Here is a 19,178-nt window from a genome sequence, read left to right on the forward strand (position 1 = left end):
TGCCAAACTGGAATGATATTACGTTTACTTCCATTTATGCCCTTGAAGCAGTATTAAATTAAAGTTGTTGAAAAGCAAATTTATTGTGACCACTTCTGTTGCATATAATGAATTGTTGTTCAGCCAGGCAGCTATTTACAATGATAGTGGATACTATTCACTGTTTTTCTATGTATCAAAGGTGACAAATCTCATCTAAGCATGTGACAGTTGTGTGCATACCATTAACAAGGTTTTGGGATTTGGTTTGCAAGATTCTTTATAGGAGTTCATGTATTGAAGCATATTCTGTTGTGTCTGGGGAGAGTCATTTTCTTTTTGTGCCTTATAATATAACATACCCACCAGTAAAATTTCCACTTTTTTTCCTTATTTTTATTTTCCTAAAATTTTCATTGCATCTTGCAACCTTTTCAGTAGTTTTGACTCAAAACTATTGAAAAGGTTGCAAGATGCAACGAAAATTTTAGGAAAATAAAAATAAGGAAAAAAAGTGGAAATTTTACCGGTGAGTGTGTTATATTATAAGGCACAAAAAGAAAATGACTCTCCCCAGATACAGCAGAATTAACAAGGTTATTTTGGGAAAAATACATGTGGTGTTTTTGATAGCTGCTTCTGAGAGGATTTTCATGTACCTGCAATATATACAGGGTGCAGTGGATATATTGTCATCTAAATTACACAAAAATGAAAATAACACTGACATCTCATTTTAACAGATATATTTACCAAAAGTACTTAAAAATATCTTGAAATACTAAAGAGTAAATTCATTCAACAAAATTGCCATTGGCTTCAACCACTTTGGAATCTCCTGCAACTCTCTGGATGGTCTCCTTGTTTAAGTTGGTGAATGTTGCCATAATCCTTGTCATCAGTTAATCTTTGGTGTTACAAGGAGATTTTTACGTTTGGCATACTTGGATACAAATCGTCATAATAAAATGAGTGCTGGCTATAATTTCTATAGAAAATCTGTACAAGTGATAACCTGAACAAGTGATGTTCTATTTTACTTCACATGATATTCTCAAAATTATTTTACCTCACAGCATGCATTACAAGCTGATGTGTTTCTTCTTGATTTAGGCCATCCGTCTGTTTTGGGACACCTCCTCCATAAGATCCTATCAGAAGCAACCATCATTAGATTTTCCTGTTGGATTCTCAAGCATAACCAACTGAGGCTATACTTGTTACTCTCTCTCTTTTATTCTTTTACTTGTTTCAGTCATTTGACTGTGGCCATGCTGGAGCACCGCCTTTAGTCAAGCAAATCGACCGCAGGACTTATTCTTTGTAAGCCTAGTACTTATTCTATCGGTCTCTTTTGCCGAACCGCTAAGTTACGGGGATGTAAACACACCAGCATCGGTTGTCAAGCGATGTTGGGGGGGACAAACAGACACACAAACACATACATACATATATATACATATATACGATGGGCGTCTTTCAGTTTGTTTCTACCAAATCCACTCACAAGGCTTTTGTCAGCCCAAGGCTATAGTAGAAGACACTTGCCCAAGGTGCCACGCAGTGGGACTGAACCCGGAGCCATGTGGTTGGTAAACAAGCTACTTACCACACAGCCACTCCTATGCCTATGCATATTATCCAACAATCTTGTTCTTAGTCTACCCCAAGGTATCCTGCCAGTTGGCTCAACTTGAAGAATCTATCTTTCTAATCACATGTCTGTAGTACCAGTGCTATGACCTCTCAATACAGAGAAGTAGCAGCTCGATCTGGAGAGAAACCCTGGTCTGTGGAACATACACCATGTCATAATTAGGAAAATGGTGTCACACGACATCGGTTTCATAAAGTGATGCCATTGCTGAAACTGCTGGAATTGGTTTTATTTGGTGCCACTGACTTTATCTTTCTTGTTCTGAATTAGCTGTTGCTCTGCCATTGCTTTGTCCACTCACATTCAATGGACAGGTGGCTATGTTTGTGGCTCAGTGGGAGGAGTGGTTTGTTATAAAATAATAATGAAATTATTGTATACAGTGCTCAGGTGCACCACAACTTGACAAAAGTGCATATAAAGCATATGCAGTAATGTACAAATGTCTGGAAAGTGAACAGTGTACGAGTCAGATACATGCTTGTGTGTGTATGGAAGGGAGAAAATCAGGTGTATTGTTGGCGAATCTCAGAAAGCATGGAAGTTTTGAAGGATGCAGTGCTCCGATAACTAACAACTGATGCCGGCAGTTTGTTCCATGCTTCAGCAACCCTTAGTGTGAAAAAATGTTTCCGAAAGTCATGGGAGCTGTGCTGTTTTCTGACTTTGTAAATATGTCCACGGGTGTTAGACAGATTGATTTTGATTGTTTTAAGATGGTTAATAATTTTATGGGTGTCTGCCAAGTCAGCTGCCAGACGTCGGAGTTTCAATGTGTAAATGCCCAGGGAAGTAAGGCGTTCAGAATATGGCAAATGCCTGATGGAGGGTATTCTTTTGGTTGCACGTCGGTGAACGGCTTCCAGACGATTAATAATGCCATCAACATAGAATGTCGTTGTTGTTATGAGAAGTTGAAGGGAGATCATGTATCGAAGTAGAACAAATTTGTAGGTTATATATATTTTCAGTTTACTATGGTTATTCGCCCAGACATAACAAACCTGCGTCAGTTGTTTTGAAATTTGACTCCAAATAAACAGACTAAAAGTGGCAGCTTGCCTAGCAGATCCACCATCGCTATTTTTACCACCAATCTAAAGTGCAACCGTCACTCAAAAACATAAACAAAGATGATGAAAAATACGAGATATTGCCTCCAGCATCTATACAGATGTCGCAATAAAACGTTGCTGATCAATACAAAGAACTGCTACATCTACATAAGCAATATATTAGACATATTGATTATGCTAGTCTTTCTGGGCCCTTATTTTATTTTCTACTAATTGACAGAGAACTCTTTTCCCACATCATGTTTTATAGCAAAACAAAGATTACTCGAAATGTAAGACACCACTAGATATGTTGTATTAAACGCCATCTTTTACAGTCTTGCTCAGGTACCTTTATAAAAACTCAAGAATATTATCGGATCTTTTCCGTTTGAACGGCAGTTTTTTCTAGCGGTGTCATATGAAATTGTCACCCATAATTATGACCCTAGTATCGATCTATTGCATTTCAATCTGTTTTAGGGTTAGGGGTGGGAGGAAGGGTATCTTTTTTTTCTTCACAAATGTAAATAAACCATATCTGTTTCTTAAACGAGGGACATATTCATACGGCACAGAATGTTTTTTTTTACCTCAATAGACGTCAGTTATTGGTTGAAATTGCAGAAATTGAAGAAAAAAGCAACAAATTTCTTACAAACTATAGAATTTTCTCAATAAGCCAAGAGAAAAAGATGTTTTATAAACACATTCTACAAGTATACGAAGTTTAAAATTTTTTAGTTACCTAGAAATTATGTTAAAAACTGCCGTTCAAACCGAAAAGATCCTTATTATCATTCTCATTTCAAATAAAGAAACAAACACATAATCGCAAAAATAGTTATAGAATCAAGGAAAGTGTGAAGATTTCTTGGCAATAACCGAGAGTTTGTTGATATGCTGAACAAAAATTCAAACTGTTAAGTACGTAATTACCGGTCCGGGATAAATAGAGCATGAAACGCATCTCCTTTCATACGTCTGTTACAAGACATTGTTTTCTAATTAAAATGAAATCATCATCACCGCTGCCACCACCACCACTACCATTATCATCATCATCATCTTCTTGGTAGTGATTTTAGTAGTAGTAGAATAAAACGGACCTTCCAATCAGCCTTCAATTTTTTTTTTATTATTTCACGCAATTAAAATCAAGACACAAGAACACAACCAAATAACCGTCAGTTTCCTCACCAATCATTGAGAAACTAACTATTCTTTCTGCATCCACTATATATTTAAAAATTTACTATTGTTATTTATTCGGAAGTTTAATAGACACCATGATATAAATATATCTAAAATTTCTCGGCGTCTTCATGTTATTTTGTGATTTTGATCTTCTCAGCAGTTTAAAGCGATCGTCTGCTAACATAATTCAGGGTAAGTAACTCTACATTCGGAATGTCAAATATTTAAGGAAAGTTTTTTCCAAACTTGTTCATTATTACGTTAGGAAACTTAATTCATCAGAATAATTTTCAGGTTGAGAGATATGTTTCAGTTGAAACAGATATTTCTCTAATTTCTAAAAAATGTCATACCGATATAAATTAGTTTCATCATTGTCATTCAAAAAAAAAAAAAAATCATCGGAGTTTTCCATGCAAATATTTATTGTGAACGAACTTTCTATCTAATGACTAAATTTAATTAAATATTAAAAAAACAACAAAGTGTAACTAAATGACCAGTTGGTCGGATATAATAAACAAAAAGTAAGAGCAAAATATTATCAAAGTTTGACGGACCAGATGTAGCGGGGTCAGTTGAAATGGCCGTATTGATGGCTTTATCGTGCTTTTATTTTAACTTCAATTGGGAAGCTAGTTTCTACTAAAACTCGATGCAGTCGGTAATTTTATAACTGAAGAAATCATCAACATATTTTATGAACAAGCAGTCACAAAGGCAAGGTTTCCTGCGATCTTGCTGACATTCTGTATAATTATCAAATAAAGTTTCTAAAAAGCTGTGGATTTGGCAGCTTCATAGTTTGATTTTGAAAATGGATTATATCAGTTTACGCAAAACTCTAATATATTCATACAAAACTGTTACCATCATCCCGCTTTCTAAATGAGACGAAAATACCCAACATAAAAGTCACGCTTCTTCTGGACATGCAACACTAAATTCCAACTTACAAAGTCCTTGTTACTGCATATACAGTCCTATCCAAACATCTTTTATAAAGCCCCATGATTCTAGTATAACAGAATCGCTATTCATTGCAGACAAACAAGCAAATGTCATTCGGATACAAATCTAGTTGCAACATCAAGAAAGATAAAAGGAGCCCATTGATATACCAAACATAGATTCAAACTTCTAGATAAGTAAATATCGCGAGGTCGATATTTACTTATCCAAAGGCGGCGAGCTGGTAGAAACGTTAGCACGCCGGGCAAAACTTAGTGGTATTTCGTCTGCTTCTACGTTCTGGGTTCAAATTCCGCCGAGGTCGACTTTGCCTTTCATCCTTTCGGAGTCGATTAAATAAGTACCAGTTACGCATTGGGGTCGATATAATCGACTTAATCCGTTTGTCTGTCCTTGTTAGTCCCTTTTGCGTGTAGCCCCTTGTGGGCAGTAAAGAAATAAGAAACGTTAGCACGCCGGGCGAAATGCTTGGCAGTATTTCATCTGTCTTTACGTTCTGAGTTCAAATTTCGTCGAGGTCGATTTTGCCTTTCATTCTTTCGGAGCCGATAAATTAAGTACCTATTTCTTTACTGCCCACAAGGGGCTACACAGAGGGGACAAACAGATTAAGTCGATTATATCGACCCCAGTGCGTAACTGGTAATTATTTAATCGACCCCGAAAGGATGAAAGGCAAAGTCGATCTCGGCGGAATTTGAACCCAGAACGTAACGGCAGACGAAATACCGCTAAGCATTTCGTCCGGCGTGCTAACGTTTCTGCCAGCTCGCCGCCTTTAATTAGTTAAGTACCAGTTGCATACTGAGGTCGATATAATCGACTGGCCCCCTCTCCCAAAATTTTGGGCCTTGTGCCTAGAGTAGAAAATGATATTTACGTTTTTACTTAGATGAAGGGGAAACGAAACATCACTTTTTCTAAGTCTGCTATGAAACATCATTCTCAGTTTTGTTTCTTTTATTTATGTAGAAGAGGTTGCAATCCTGAGTTATTATATTTTACGAGCTTAAGACAGTATCATGATGCTGCTTTTAGGACGGAAATTATCATTATAGATTTGATCCAGCAGCGGCCATAAAAGTATTAATTTTTCTGATGATGAAGGCCAGTCTGTAAAATTATCCAATGGAGTTCCTAAACAGCCATAGCTTTGGTGAAATATCCTTTTCCATGTTTTGATCTTGAAAATGGATTGTGCTGTGTAATGCTCTTGCAAAACTTAAATGCGGTCAGTGGACTTTGCAATGTAACATGATTCAAACAACTCATAATCGTTGCAGGATCAAAAGCGACATTGTATCAGAAAGTGAGGCATGATTGTGTGGTTAAGAAACTCGTTTTGCAACCACGTCGTCTCGGGTTCAATCCCACTGCGTGATATTTTGGGGAGAATGTGTCCCCCGTTACTCTGTATCCATCGCTTCCGATATAGGAAACGGTGAATAAAACAAGTACTGCAGTCAATTTAATTGACTAATCTCGTTCCCAAATTTCTGGTCTTGTTCTAATTTAACTAATTATTAGGGATGTTTAAGATTGTTGTCTCAACTGAATGCGGGTTACTCTGGATGTCAAAACGAGATGAAACTAATAATTAAATCAATCCTAGCTAGCTTTAATATATCCCTCGATTCTGAAACCAGTGGGATTGTCCTGAGACGATGGGAAAAGACCCTATGGATTCATGGTTTATTCTTGACAGCAACTCATTTGCTCCATCCGACATCCTTATTATTGGGGCTACTGCATTCGTAGCTGAACGGAATAAGACGCGGAAATACCATAATATATCGGCAAATTACATTTTTCAATCTGTAGTTTTTGAAGAGTTCGTTAGAGAGCTTGGTCTCTGGCTATTGGCAGGGAGTTTTATTTTACTTCTTTGCTAAAATCTTGCGTCGCTGATGTGTGGGTGGCTGGCTGTTTCGCCATCTCTATGTCGCTGTGTCGCAATCATACGCGGTCATGCATTGAGTGTTTTGGTGCAGTGTATAATTAAAGATGTGTCTACGTCTCTTTATCTTATACTAGCAGCATAGCCCGGCGTTGCCCGGGTATGTAAGAGCCCCTAGTAGGCAACGGCTAATCCCAATCTGGTCCTTTCCCTCTAAGGAACGAAGGCGCATGTGTAGGTTGCAATGTCTTCTCTTCACTCGAATACTTCTGTGTATACAATGTTCCTAGCTGTCCCTTTGGGCGATAAAACGGTCGAGTTGTGTGTCCCAGACAGAAAATGTGTTGCATATAAAAAGCTTAGATTCTCGACCCCATGTCGAATTTATCGATTTTTTCAGAACTGGGGGAACTTTTCAAAATTTTCGCTGCGTCAGTTTTGAATTATGACATTGGGCTATGTGTGTGTCAAGTTTCATCAGAATCGGTTGAAAGCCGTGGTCAGGATGAGGGTACAACCTGACAGACACACAGACAGACAAACTGCTGTTTATATAGAGAGAGATATCTGTTTCTTAATTTCTATTTTCTTTACTCCTTTCCGTCTTCGGTGAAGGCGCGTATCCTAGTAAACCCAGGTGTTGCACTCACGATAGCAAGATTGTAGTTTTGTTTCTCAGATCGGGTAGAACGTTGTGTTCTTAAGCAAAACACTTCATTTCATTGTACTCAGTCCACTCAAGCTGTATATGGATGACACTGCGACGGACTAGCCCTCCAATAAGGAGAAATGTTGGCATGCTCGCTTAGCCAGCAGGGTAGCATCATTCAAAAGCTAAAACAATGCAAAAGTGCATTGTGACAAGCGATGTATAACAGCATCTGATAGCCTAGTCAGTCACGTAATCACGTGATATGTATAATATATTTGGATCTTTCTGGTTTGAACGGCAGTTTTTTCTAGCGGTGTCACATGAAATTGTTACCCATAATTATGACCCTAGTATCGATCTATTGCATTTCAATCTGTTTTAGGGTTAGGGGTGAGGGGAAGGGTATCTTTTTCTTCAGAAATGTAAATAAACCCTATCTATTTCTTAAACGAGGGACATATTCATACGACACAATGTTTTCACATCAATAGACGTCAGTGATTGGTTGAAATTGCAGAAATTGAAGAAAAAAACAACAAATATTTTACAAACTATAGAATTTTCTCAATAAAGCCAAGAGAAAAAGATGTTTTATAAACACATTCTACCAGTATACGAAGTTTAAAAGTGTTTAGTTACGTGGAAATTATTTAAAAAAACTGCCGTTCAAACCGAAAAGATCCATATATTTAGTTGTATATACATTTAATGACAAAATTAATGAATCCAACTAAACAAGTGAAACTAAAGCTAAACATACAGAATAACTTAAATTGTAATAAGTAATCCTGCGATGGACTGGTGTCCTATACATAAGGAACGTTGTGATCTTTGACGCTTATACGCCATGGAGTCCGAGTAGTTGGCCCTTATGATTCCTAGGACTCAAGACAACAATATCCAGAGGTCGATGATGATGGTGGTTTTCTGTTTTATTATGTTATTACTATTAATTATTAGCAAGTATAGTTCTAAATTCTATAGTTTATCACTTAAGAACATGTTATTAGAGTTTATTTCAATAAAATGTTTTTTTAACGAAATAAAATTTTAAAAATCATTATCATGGGTGTGATTTCAATTAAAATTCCTTGCTGTTTTATACAAGGCAGCTTAAGTATTCATGTCGGAAGTATCGGAGAAGAGAGAATGTTAATAACTACGGAGAAAATTACTGTAGGGTATTTGGTCTTCCGCTGACAACAATTGTTGACAGATAATTTTTGAATTAGTCATTACTGGAAGGTGCTCAGTTCGAATCAACAACATCTTAAAACTTCTTCCCCACCTCTCTCTCTCCCGCCTTTTTACTTTTGTCCTGGCCAAAGCAAGGATTTAAACTTCGGCATCTGTTCCCTAGTTTTACTTTTTACTCATCTGGCTATCTTTTCTTTCTTTCTTTCTTTCTCATCTCTTCTATTTTTTTTTCAGAAAGCTGCTCGTTATGCAGGCCAAGTTTAACACCACCGTTTAGTTTTTGGGTACGTTTAGTCGCAATGCAACCCGGTTTAAATATATATCACACCTCTCAATGCGCTATTTTCGGCGGCACATTTCCTTGGAAACTGTCTTTGCTTGTCAGGTGGAACAAAGTGCTCAGGCCGTTGTACCATATGGACAGGATTTTGAGAAGTTTTCTTGTGTTCATTAAATTTCATCGGGGCTGTATATGGGAAGTAACATAGGACTTAAGGAGATTCAATTAACCTGTCAGAACCCAACCGTTTTTATGCCCACTACACCTGACTACAAATGTGCTTCACACCTGATCCAGTTTGTATAGCTAAAAATATGGCCGAAACCATTCTTCTAGATATGTCTTTCCATGTCTCTCTAACAACGAAAGCATGTAAAACTTAGTTTATCTTTTATGTGTTATAAATATCATTGTGATTTAACTGCTATGCAACTCCTTCACTTTGCTTGATAGCTAACATATTTGTATTTAATTTGTCAAAATATTTTCTTCGCTTTGAGACCGCGACCTGTTCACTGATAAAACTTCGTGCTGCACGAAGTTTTGTCAGTTAACAGGTCGCGGTCTCAAAGCGACGGAAATATTTTGACAAATTAAATTTATAAGTTGAAGTGAATCTAACGGTTTTTGTGTGTTTCTTAAATGGCTTATAAACATCTTCCACGCTGCAACTGTTTTCGTTCCAGCACACGATCTCAGATCAAGTCACTCGCTATGCAAGTACATCTCCTTAATAACATATTTGTGTTATTTTGATAGCATGGGAAACAAGAATATTGAGGTTTTGGAAATTTTATTGAGCTGTCATTCAATTAATTGTCAATAACCAGCTAGCGACAGGAGTCAGTATATTGTCTGATGCCCCAACTCGTAGTAAGTTTTTCCACTAATTTTTCTGTAAATCTTGAAAGACAATACATTGCTGACCTTAATGTCATCTCTACACCGATTGATACCTTATTTAAGTCGCCTTCATTTAACTCCCATGGGACTCTTCGAGGGATGTTCTGTTACTCGTACGCGTTCAGTATCTGTGTGGTTTTCTCATATACTTTCTCATAACTCAGGAGTAATCTACAAACACGACTAACCCAGTGGCGTATGATGGTTGTTGTACTGGGTGTGCTGCTCCACCCAATGCCACCAAATTTCAAGCAGGGGTACAACAAAAGTTTTCCATTAAGATTTGTGATTAAATTAATATTTGTAATGAATTTGCCATTTTCGATGTGTGTTCTGCGCACGCCTAGCACACCCGGAATATAAACCCTTGGACTAACCCTATCGTAGCTATTGAGACCGAAAACTCCCTCCCTTTTCGCTCGTAGGCCTTATTCTTTTGTTTTCAGAAGTTGAGGGACAACTTGCAATTCGGAATATAACTCAGTAACGCACGAAATTTAACTGAATTATTGCAATTCTGCCCAAAAGACCACCATCGACAGACAAACTATATGGACTTGAAAGACTTATCTGTCGACGCTCTTTGATATTGGATCGCGAACATCTACAAATACTTCCCTGCGAATAATTAGGGATCTTATAGCTTCCCAGACGAACGCGACACAGATACCAACTTTGCAAGCAAAGATTGCTGTACTGAGGACAAATTACTCTGTGAGCTTTTACACAGTGATTACCTTCAAGCTTTCAAATGGTACTTGTAACTCCTGACACAAGCAATCAGCTGGTGTTAGACGTTGCTAATACCAAGATTCTAGAGACAGCTACATTCACTGTCGCTACAATCAAAGCTAAGTTCTAACATATTTATCAAATATGCCAAGGTACAGCAACAAGTGGTTGACCTTGACTACCATTATTAACCAATTGTAGCATAGTTGTATACCACAATCTTCGCCTAGCAAGCGCCATATTTATGCTTCATACAACTCTCTGCGACCAGTGCTAAATAGAAAGTGGTCTAATGAAATCGAAACACGGTCGTTACTTCTATCAATTGGTTAAAAACCAAATCCACTCCCATATTACACCGAAGCATTTCAATTAATTTTATTGGAGTTACCTCCCTTGGTTTATTTATTTTCTTAAGTTTTTTTTAACAAACTTAGAATGAGTTTTTTTCCTATTAATTGCATAGATAATCTAAATAAATAAAGACTTTCAACTGCTTTATAACATATGTAAAACCCTACAGTCATTGTATTTAACATGTAAAAGTTCCTTTGACGTATTTTCCCCCGACCATATTGTCGATAACTTGTTATTGTAATAACCTTTATTGAAATCATCGTCTTTGAGGACTTCAATGTTCACAATTCTTCTTGATACTTGCACTCATATACTGATGCTCCCGGAGCAAAAAACCAAATCTTGCGCAATAGTTCGCAATCCTTAGCTCTGCAACAATTGGTATTCCTCACCAACATACAGGCACCTCCCAACACTTATGTATTATGCAATCCAGCGACTATATAATTTAATATTTCATCATTGCACGATGTAAATGTTTTTATTAGTTTATTATCATCCAACCATGCAGAAGGAATTAGATATGACGCAATTTAATACGATATCATGCAATATAGTAGAGAAAGAGAGAAAGAATTGATGTTTAGAGGAGGTAAAGAGTTATATTCCTTGATTGTATTTGTTTGCCTACAGCAGCGCCACTGCGTTTCCCTCAACCACAATGGTCAGCTAAAATTATCATCGAAGACTCCTCCACCTCCACTTTTATTACAAGATATATATCACTTGTATCAGAAAGCGACGTACTTATGGATACAGTTCACCTGACTGCAACATCTATTCACCGTTTATACACGAATCAACGTCTTGATTACCGATTTATTAGGAGCAGGTAATCGACAGACACGATGAAGAATCTGGAGGATTTCTTCGCATCGTCTTGTCACCTAAGTGACAACAAAGCTCAAGTATCTTTAAATAGTTCCTTACCACCAGAGGTAAAATAAAACTAATGTTTTACTTTTATATTTCTCTCAACGTAGTATTAAGATCGTTCTCTGAATTGTTAATGTTTAATAATTATCTGAGATGAGTTAATGTTAATAAGATTGTCATTTTGCGGAGTGAAAAATATCAAAATATTTACATTTATCAGTATACATGTAAATATGTTATTGTTTAGTGCAGGTAGCCCCGATCGCACAGAGCTGTAAGAAAGACCAACAATCCGCGATCGTCTCATCCTTGATGTTTTGTTTTTTTTCGTATATTGTTAAATGTAAATATATTGTTATTTAGCTTTAGGGTAGCCCTGATCTAAATAAACTCAACAAGATCTACCCGTGATCATTCCTTGTTTCAGGCCTTTTTCGTATATTGATAGATGTAAACATGTTATTTAGCTTCGGAATAATTCTGGTCTAGCCGATCTATGATAAAAACCATTTAGCTGTAATCACTCTACCCGTGTCACTTTCTCCTTCCCGGAGTCCATATGAAATTAAAAGTGCTTACCTTGTCAAAAGTGCAGGTATTCTGCCCGGTGATAAATGAAAGTGTGATTTGTATTTTACAAATGATTAACGGATCCTATATTTATAGATAATTGTTTAAATGCATCGTAGTGGATCTTCAATGAGTTTCATATCCACGGCGAAGTCGGGTGCGATATGCCATGAAGAAAAACTATTATTTAGAACACGTATTGTATTATTACGTTCATTTGTTTATCGCTTTAATTCTCTTTACGTTTGATACACTTTGTTAATAGCTAATCTTTGTTTACTTTAATTACTCTATATATTTAGATCCGATTGAAATACTCGGAATGACGAACTGGATACTTTAGAGTATCTAGTATTACACTCTACATTCGACTGTTTACGTTCATCACTGAAAACTTTCGTTCTTTAATTCGTATATTTGCGGAGGGGAAACGAAAGTATAACAGAACAAACATTTTCAATAATAAAAGTGAATTACAGGAGAGTAGAGTACCGGCTTAGAAGAAACTATAAACGATCCAGGGATTTATAAATCATCCCATTATTTGAGTCGGATCCTTCAAATGTTTCATCATTGCATAATAGCCAATCTTTGCTTACTTTAATTACCCTATATATTTAGATCCGATTGAAATAATCGGAACGACATACTAGATACTTTATAATATCTAGCATTTTGTAGTGTTGTATAATGTCTAATTGTATAATATAGTTAAATATTTTCACCTTTTGCTACACTTGAACTTTTAACAAGCTAAATACTTCTACTCCCTTGATGTCCCGGAAATTGAAAAAGAACCGGTCTTTCTTCTTTGTCCATCCATAAATACTTCATATAAATGTCATTAATTTCCAAGAAAGTATACTGTGATTTGATGGAAAATTGGCTACTTTTTCTAGCAGATCGAAGCATCACGTAGTGGCTTGTCGCTGTGGCTCGCGATGTAAATATCAAATGTAGATGTAAATATTAAAACAAATTTTTATATCCCAAAATTAGGTTAATAGTCTTGTAGATTACAATATAATCAGATGAGGTGTCATAATAAATAGATCGTGTCTTTGTATATTGTCACTAATGTCAATGCAATTAAATGATATTATTATGCTGGATTTTCTGGGTTTAACTGATTAAGTAAGCCAAGACATCGACCCTCAGAATAGCTGAGACTTTCTCAGTTTATACGAGGTGGCGCTGAAAAGTTCCTGGCTTTTGGTAAACGAAAATACAGGAGGATCAATTAATTATGATTTTGTTCAACATATTCCCCTCTCTAATTCAGACACTTATTGCAGCGGCCCTTCAGTTTATCCAAGCCCTGTAAAAGAACTCGGAAGGTCGGGCCTCCAATCAGGCCTTTCGCGACACTCTTAAAAAGCAAGGAATTTTGGTCAATATACAGTGTCACAAAAAACAACAAAAAAAACCCCAGGTGTAAAAAACGAATAAGAAAACAAAAATTTGTGCAAACGAGAGGACTTTCGGAAAATTTACAAGATCCGATTTTTCCCTCATAATTTCCAGGAAAATGTATTTTGATGAAATTTTGTGGAAATGCTGTTCAAATGGCACAAATTGTGATTATAAAGAAATTTCCGGGGAAAATATTTTCCGAAGGGGTGGTGAGAGGAATTCGGAAAATTTACACGATCCGTTTTTTTCCCCTCATAACTTTCAGGGAAATGGATATCTTTCAATGAAATTTTACAGAAGCACCTTTCAAACAGCATAGATTACGATTATGAAGAAATCTGTGGGGAATATGTTCTCCGAAGAGGTGAGGAGAGGACAGTCGGAAAAGTCACACGATCCGTTTTTTTCCCCTCATAACTTTCAGGATCTAGTTTAGCACTTAGTTACCAAAGTGAAAAAAGATCAGTTTACTAGGTGTAAAAAGACGTGTAGAAAACGAATATGAAAACAAAAATTTGTGCAAATGAATGGGGTGGGTGGGGAGAGAACTTACGGAAAATTCACACGATCCAATTTTTTTCCCTCACAACTTTCAGGAAAATGGATATTTTTTAATGAAGTTTTTCAGAAAAAACTTTTCTCCCTATCCCTTCGGAAAACATTTTCCTCACAAATTTCTTTATCATCGTAATCTATGCTATTTGAAAGGTGTTTCTGTAAAATTTCATTAAAAGCTAACCACTTTCCTGAAAGTTATGAGGGAAAAAATCAGATCGTGTGAACTTTTCGAAACACCTCTATCCTCACCCATCCCCGTTCGTTTTCACAAATTTTTGTTTTCATATTCGCTTTCTCCACTTTTTCTTTTTTACACCTATTAGACTGTTTTTTTTTTTTTTTCTTGTCGTTTTGGTGACCAGGCACTAAACTAGATCTTGAAAGTTATGAAGGTAAAAAACTGATCGTGTGACTTTTCCGAAATCTTCTCCCCACCTCTTCGGAAAGCATTTTACCCAGAAATTTTTTTATAATCGTAATTTGTGCCGTTTGAACGGTATTTCTATAAAATTTCAGTAATATATATCCATTTTCCTGAAAACTTTCAGGAAAATGGATATATATTACTGAAATATATTGGATCTTGTAAATTTTCCAAAAGTCCTCGCCTCCCCCCCCCGTTCGTTTGCATTAACATCATGAAATATTACTCAATTTTTGTTTTAATATCCATTTCCGACACATTTTTTTTTAACACCTAGTAGGCTTTTTTTTTTGTGATTAGGTTCATAAACTGTATATTGACCAGAATTTTTCAGCACCTCCTCGTACGTGATCCCTTGACTTTCTAGACACAGCAACCTAGTTTACCTCAAACCACATATTACTTCTTAAAAACGGATATACTGGAGAAAGTGTTCCTGAGTGTAATGAATGAAAAGATGGGATACATTTGGATGATATTTGTAGCAAGGTGAGCGGCCACACAGAAGCCTTTCCTCAGCTTGAAGTAAGCTGAGTTGTTCAACTCCAGAACAACTTTGATCAAACAGACCTATTTCTTCTAGTTGTAATCAGCCAATAGTTTTGTATACTAGGAAGTCTTTTGTTCAATATTTTCTTTATTTAATAGGATAAAGGTATGATTTGAGGGTGATTTAGTTGCTACATTCTGCAAGTAAGCTTCCATGTGGAACTGCCAAACCAGCCAGCGTACATTAATAACATCTTACACAGGAAAAAATATTGCTAGGCAATGATTAAGGAGGCAGGAAAACAACCTTCTCTCTCTCCATCCTCTGTCTGTCTGTCTGTCTCTCACTGTCACACTATTTATGCTTTGAGAGAGGTGGTGAATGTAAGGGTGACCTGCCTTCGTCTTTTGTTTATTTTCGTAAAGCTTCCTGTGATGTGTAGTATGAGTTACTAAGAAAAGGTATGATATGTTGTGAAAGGAAGGGCTAGCAGTGTTTCAGTTACATACATAGATAGACATACATAAGCTCCATTATAATAAGGATGTCAAAATTTGTCATCATTCATTAACCATTATTTTTGTAATAATTCTTTTTTTCTTTTGGCCATGTTTTAAAATAGTAGTTTTTGATGCAGAATTTGTGAAGTTTTACTCATCACAGTTTGTTAGAAATAACAACAGTATTCCCCTCAAATCACACCTTACCATCTTAGAAAGGGAAAGGGCAATATGGTTCTAGACAGTCATAAAAATACTAGATCATAAGTCTAATTGGTAAGGATTGACCTGGGGTCAAACAACAACCCACTTCAACATATTCAAAATTTCTCGCATTCTACATTAACACACAATGACAAGTATTTCTTGTTGCAATAGTGAACTAATAATCAACTTTTATAATTCCTATTTTCTGCCCTTCTGCTCAGATTTAAATATAATTTATTTATAATTGTTACTGTTACCTAGTTTTATATGCCTTCCATTTTATTTTATGGCCTAGTATCTCATCTATAGTAAGACAGCTATCTGTATCCCTCTATCAAACTCTAACCTTTTGCCTGACACACAGCCACTTCTCTTGGGTCCACTCTCTCTCTCAGCTAAGAGGTCTTTTTCTTGCAAGTTACTTGGTGACTCTGCTGGCACTGCTACTACATAAAAAGCACCTGTGCTGGTGCCATGTGAAAAGTACCTATATTGGTGCCACATAAGAAACACCCAGCACACCCTATAAAGCAGTTAGCATTAGGAAGGGCATCCAGCCATAGAAACCATACCAAAATAGACAATTGGAGTTTGTTGCAGCTCCCTGGTTGCCAGCTCCTGTTGAACCATCCAACCCATACCAGTATGGAAACTGGACATTAAATGTTAATGATGATGATGATGATGATAATGATGATGATAATGATAATGATGATGATGATGATGATAATGATGATGATAATGATGATGATGATGATGGTGATTGAAAATATAATTGTTTTCTCCATTCTAGGTCGAAGAAGGCAATATCGAGTACAAGGTGAGTATGATGTACAATCAGTATAACTTGATATTATCTAGTATGAATGAGTTATGGATGAAATGGTTTAAATAAACCGTATTTGAACTTTGCAGCTTTGTTACAAAATTAAGTATAAACATCTGTAATTGTCCTCTAAATATTTAAGGCATTCACACTAAAGCAACACCTATTTTCTCGCAAGGTGGATTTTTCTTTGTATTATATTGGAAAAAGGATGGATGTCTACTATTGAGTTGAGATCTTTGTAATAGCAGGTATCATGAGTTTCCTTTGATACTTACCAATGGGGTGGGTGGGGGTGGAATACTGGATTTCAACAAATACTGTGTTCTTTGCTGGTACTGTAGATATATTGTCAGTCATGTTTTATACAAAAACATTTAATTTGATGTTGTTTATGTCATAAGAATTTAGACATGAAGTAAATTGTTTTAATGATGGAACACAAAGCAGGTGAAGCTATAAATGAAATCATGTAAATATTGCTTTGGTCCAATGCTAGAACATCTGTCATGTTTGCAGAAGTTGTGGGCTCAAGTTCCATGGGAAACTTTCAACTTTTCCAAGCAAGGGATTTTTTTAACTCAGTATTTTCATGCTGTTCTTTATAGCTTTATCTACTTCGAGTTCCTTCATCAAAAATGATTTGTAATGATGGAAGTATTTAATGTAATTTGAATGTTTTCATTCCTGGATGATGTAAAGGCATGTATATTTTTCTAGCTGTCATTGACTTGCAGACAGTTCAAGCAGACCATTAATGGTATCATTCTCACTAAAGCGGCGAGCTGGCAGAAACGATATCACGCCGGGCGAAATGCTCAGTGGTATTTCATCTGCCGCTACATTCTGAGTTCAAATTCCGCTGAGGTCGACTTTGCCTTTCATCCTTTTGGGGGTCGATTAAATAAGTACCAGTTACGCACTGAGGTCGATATAATCGACTTAATCCGTTTGTCTGTCCTTGTTTGTCCCCTCTGTGTTTAGCCCCTTGTGGGTAGTAAAGAAATAAGTATCACTCTCACTAGTCTTGGAGGCTTTGTGAAGGCCATTGGCCTACTTCTTTCTGCCAAACCAATATTTAAAATATTATTTCAAATGGAGTTGACTGTTGATGTAGGCATGAAGAATGGAACCAGATAAAGGACTAAGCTTGAAAATTTTAACAAGTTGATAGCATAGAGCCATAAAATTTTAATTAGTTGATAGTGTAGTGATTAAAGAAAATTTAATCAATTTCTGTGAATGTGTGATGTTAGCTTTTAGAGAAGCCTTTTCTTCTACTATAGCCTTGGGCCGACCAAAGCCTTGTGAGTGGATTTGGTTGACGGAAACTGAAAGAAGCCCGTCATATATATATATATATATATATATATATGTATGTGTGTGTATATGTTCGTGTGTCTGCGTTTGTCCCCCCAACATCGCTTGACAATCGATGCTGGTGTGTTTACGTCCCCGTAACTTAGCAGTTCGGCAAAAGAGACTGATAGAATAAGTACTAGGCTTACAAAGAATAAGTCCTGGGGTCGATTTGCTCGATTAAAGGCGGTGCTCCAGCATGGCCACAGTCACATGACTGAAACAAGTAAAAAGTAAAAAAAGTAAAAGTAAAGTTATATTTTTTATTTTGGTCACGCTATAATTTCCAAACCACATTTATTCAAAATATTTTTTACTGCTTTCCTTTATCAATTGAAAATGTTTTATTTTATTGTATTCTGCAGTTGAAATTAGTTGATCCATCACCTTCAAGGTTTGAACACCTGGTGACGCAAATGAAATGGCGGCTTCAAGAAGGAGAAGGAGAAGCTATATACGAGATAGGTGTAGAAGACAGTGGAATTTTGGCTGGTTTACCAAAATTAGAACTTGAAGCTTCTCTGAATACTTTGAGGAAGATGGCCAAAAAGTAAGTTAGTTTTTTGTTTTTTTTTCAAGCTGTGCCATCTTCCAAACAGTTTACCGAATCAAACTATGTCAAAATCTCATAAACTTATTCTCTTTTAGTAACAAAATCTGTTGCTATATTTTCTCCTGCATCATTAATTTTAAATGTACACATTGTGTAACCAGCCCACCTATGCGTACCTTTCCTTTATTGGACACTAAATTCTGCTTGCGAAGACCTGTCGAGGCAAGTGAAATCAAAATTGAAATCAAATTCGATGACTGGCATCCATGCTAATGGAGTGCTAGTGGCCAGCAGAGCTGAGCACACCATTTGTCCTGAGATGTATGGTCCATTGCCCTCCCATCACTCTATCTTCTGTTGCTTTACCCTCATTTTTTCTTTCTTTTTCTCTAAGATGTATATACTCTCTAGACATAAAATAAATTCTGGTTAATGATGAATCTATTATTATCCATTTAAAACAGCAGTGTACTGTATTAATATTTTTCAAAGTAATTTTCCTGAAACTCTCCTTTAAATGGAAT

The 19,178-nt window shown here is 36.3% G+C and overlaps 1 protein-coding gene across 1 annotated transcript in view; it reads left to right on the top strand.

Moving 5' to 3' along the window:
- Positions 1-11,343: 11,343 nt before the first annotated feature.
- The window catches only part of LOC115217367 (GTP-binding protein 2), a 32,973-nt gene continuing 25,138 nt past the window's right edge, over positions 11,344-19,178 (top strand). Inside the window, exons 1-3 of the mRNA XM_029787040.2 lie at positions 11,344-11,816; positions 16,710-16,736; positions 18,467-18,651. Coding sequence (XP_029642900.1) covers positions 11,727-11,816; positions 16,710-16,736; positions 18,467-18,651 — 302 coding nt within the window. The 5' untranslated portion in view covers positions 11,344-11,726. The remainder of the gene's footprint in view (positions 11,817-16,709; positions 16,737-18,466; positions 18,652-19,178) is intronic.

The sequence above is a fragment of the Octopus sinensis genome, linkage group LG11 (genome assembly GCF_006345805.1).
Source record: "Octopus sinensis linkage group LG11, ASM634580v1, whole genome shotgun sequence".
In the NCBI taxonomy this organism is placed as follows: domain Eukaryota; kingdom Metazoa; phylum Mollusca; class Cephalopoda; order Octopoda; family Octopodidae; genus Octopus; species Octopus sinensis.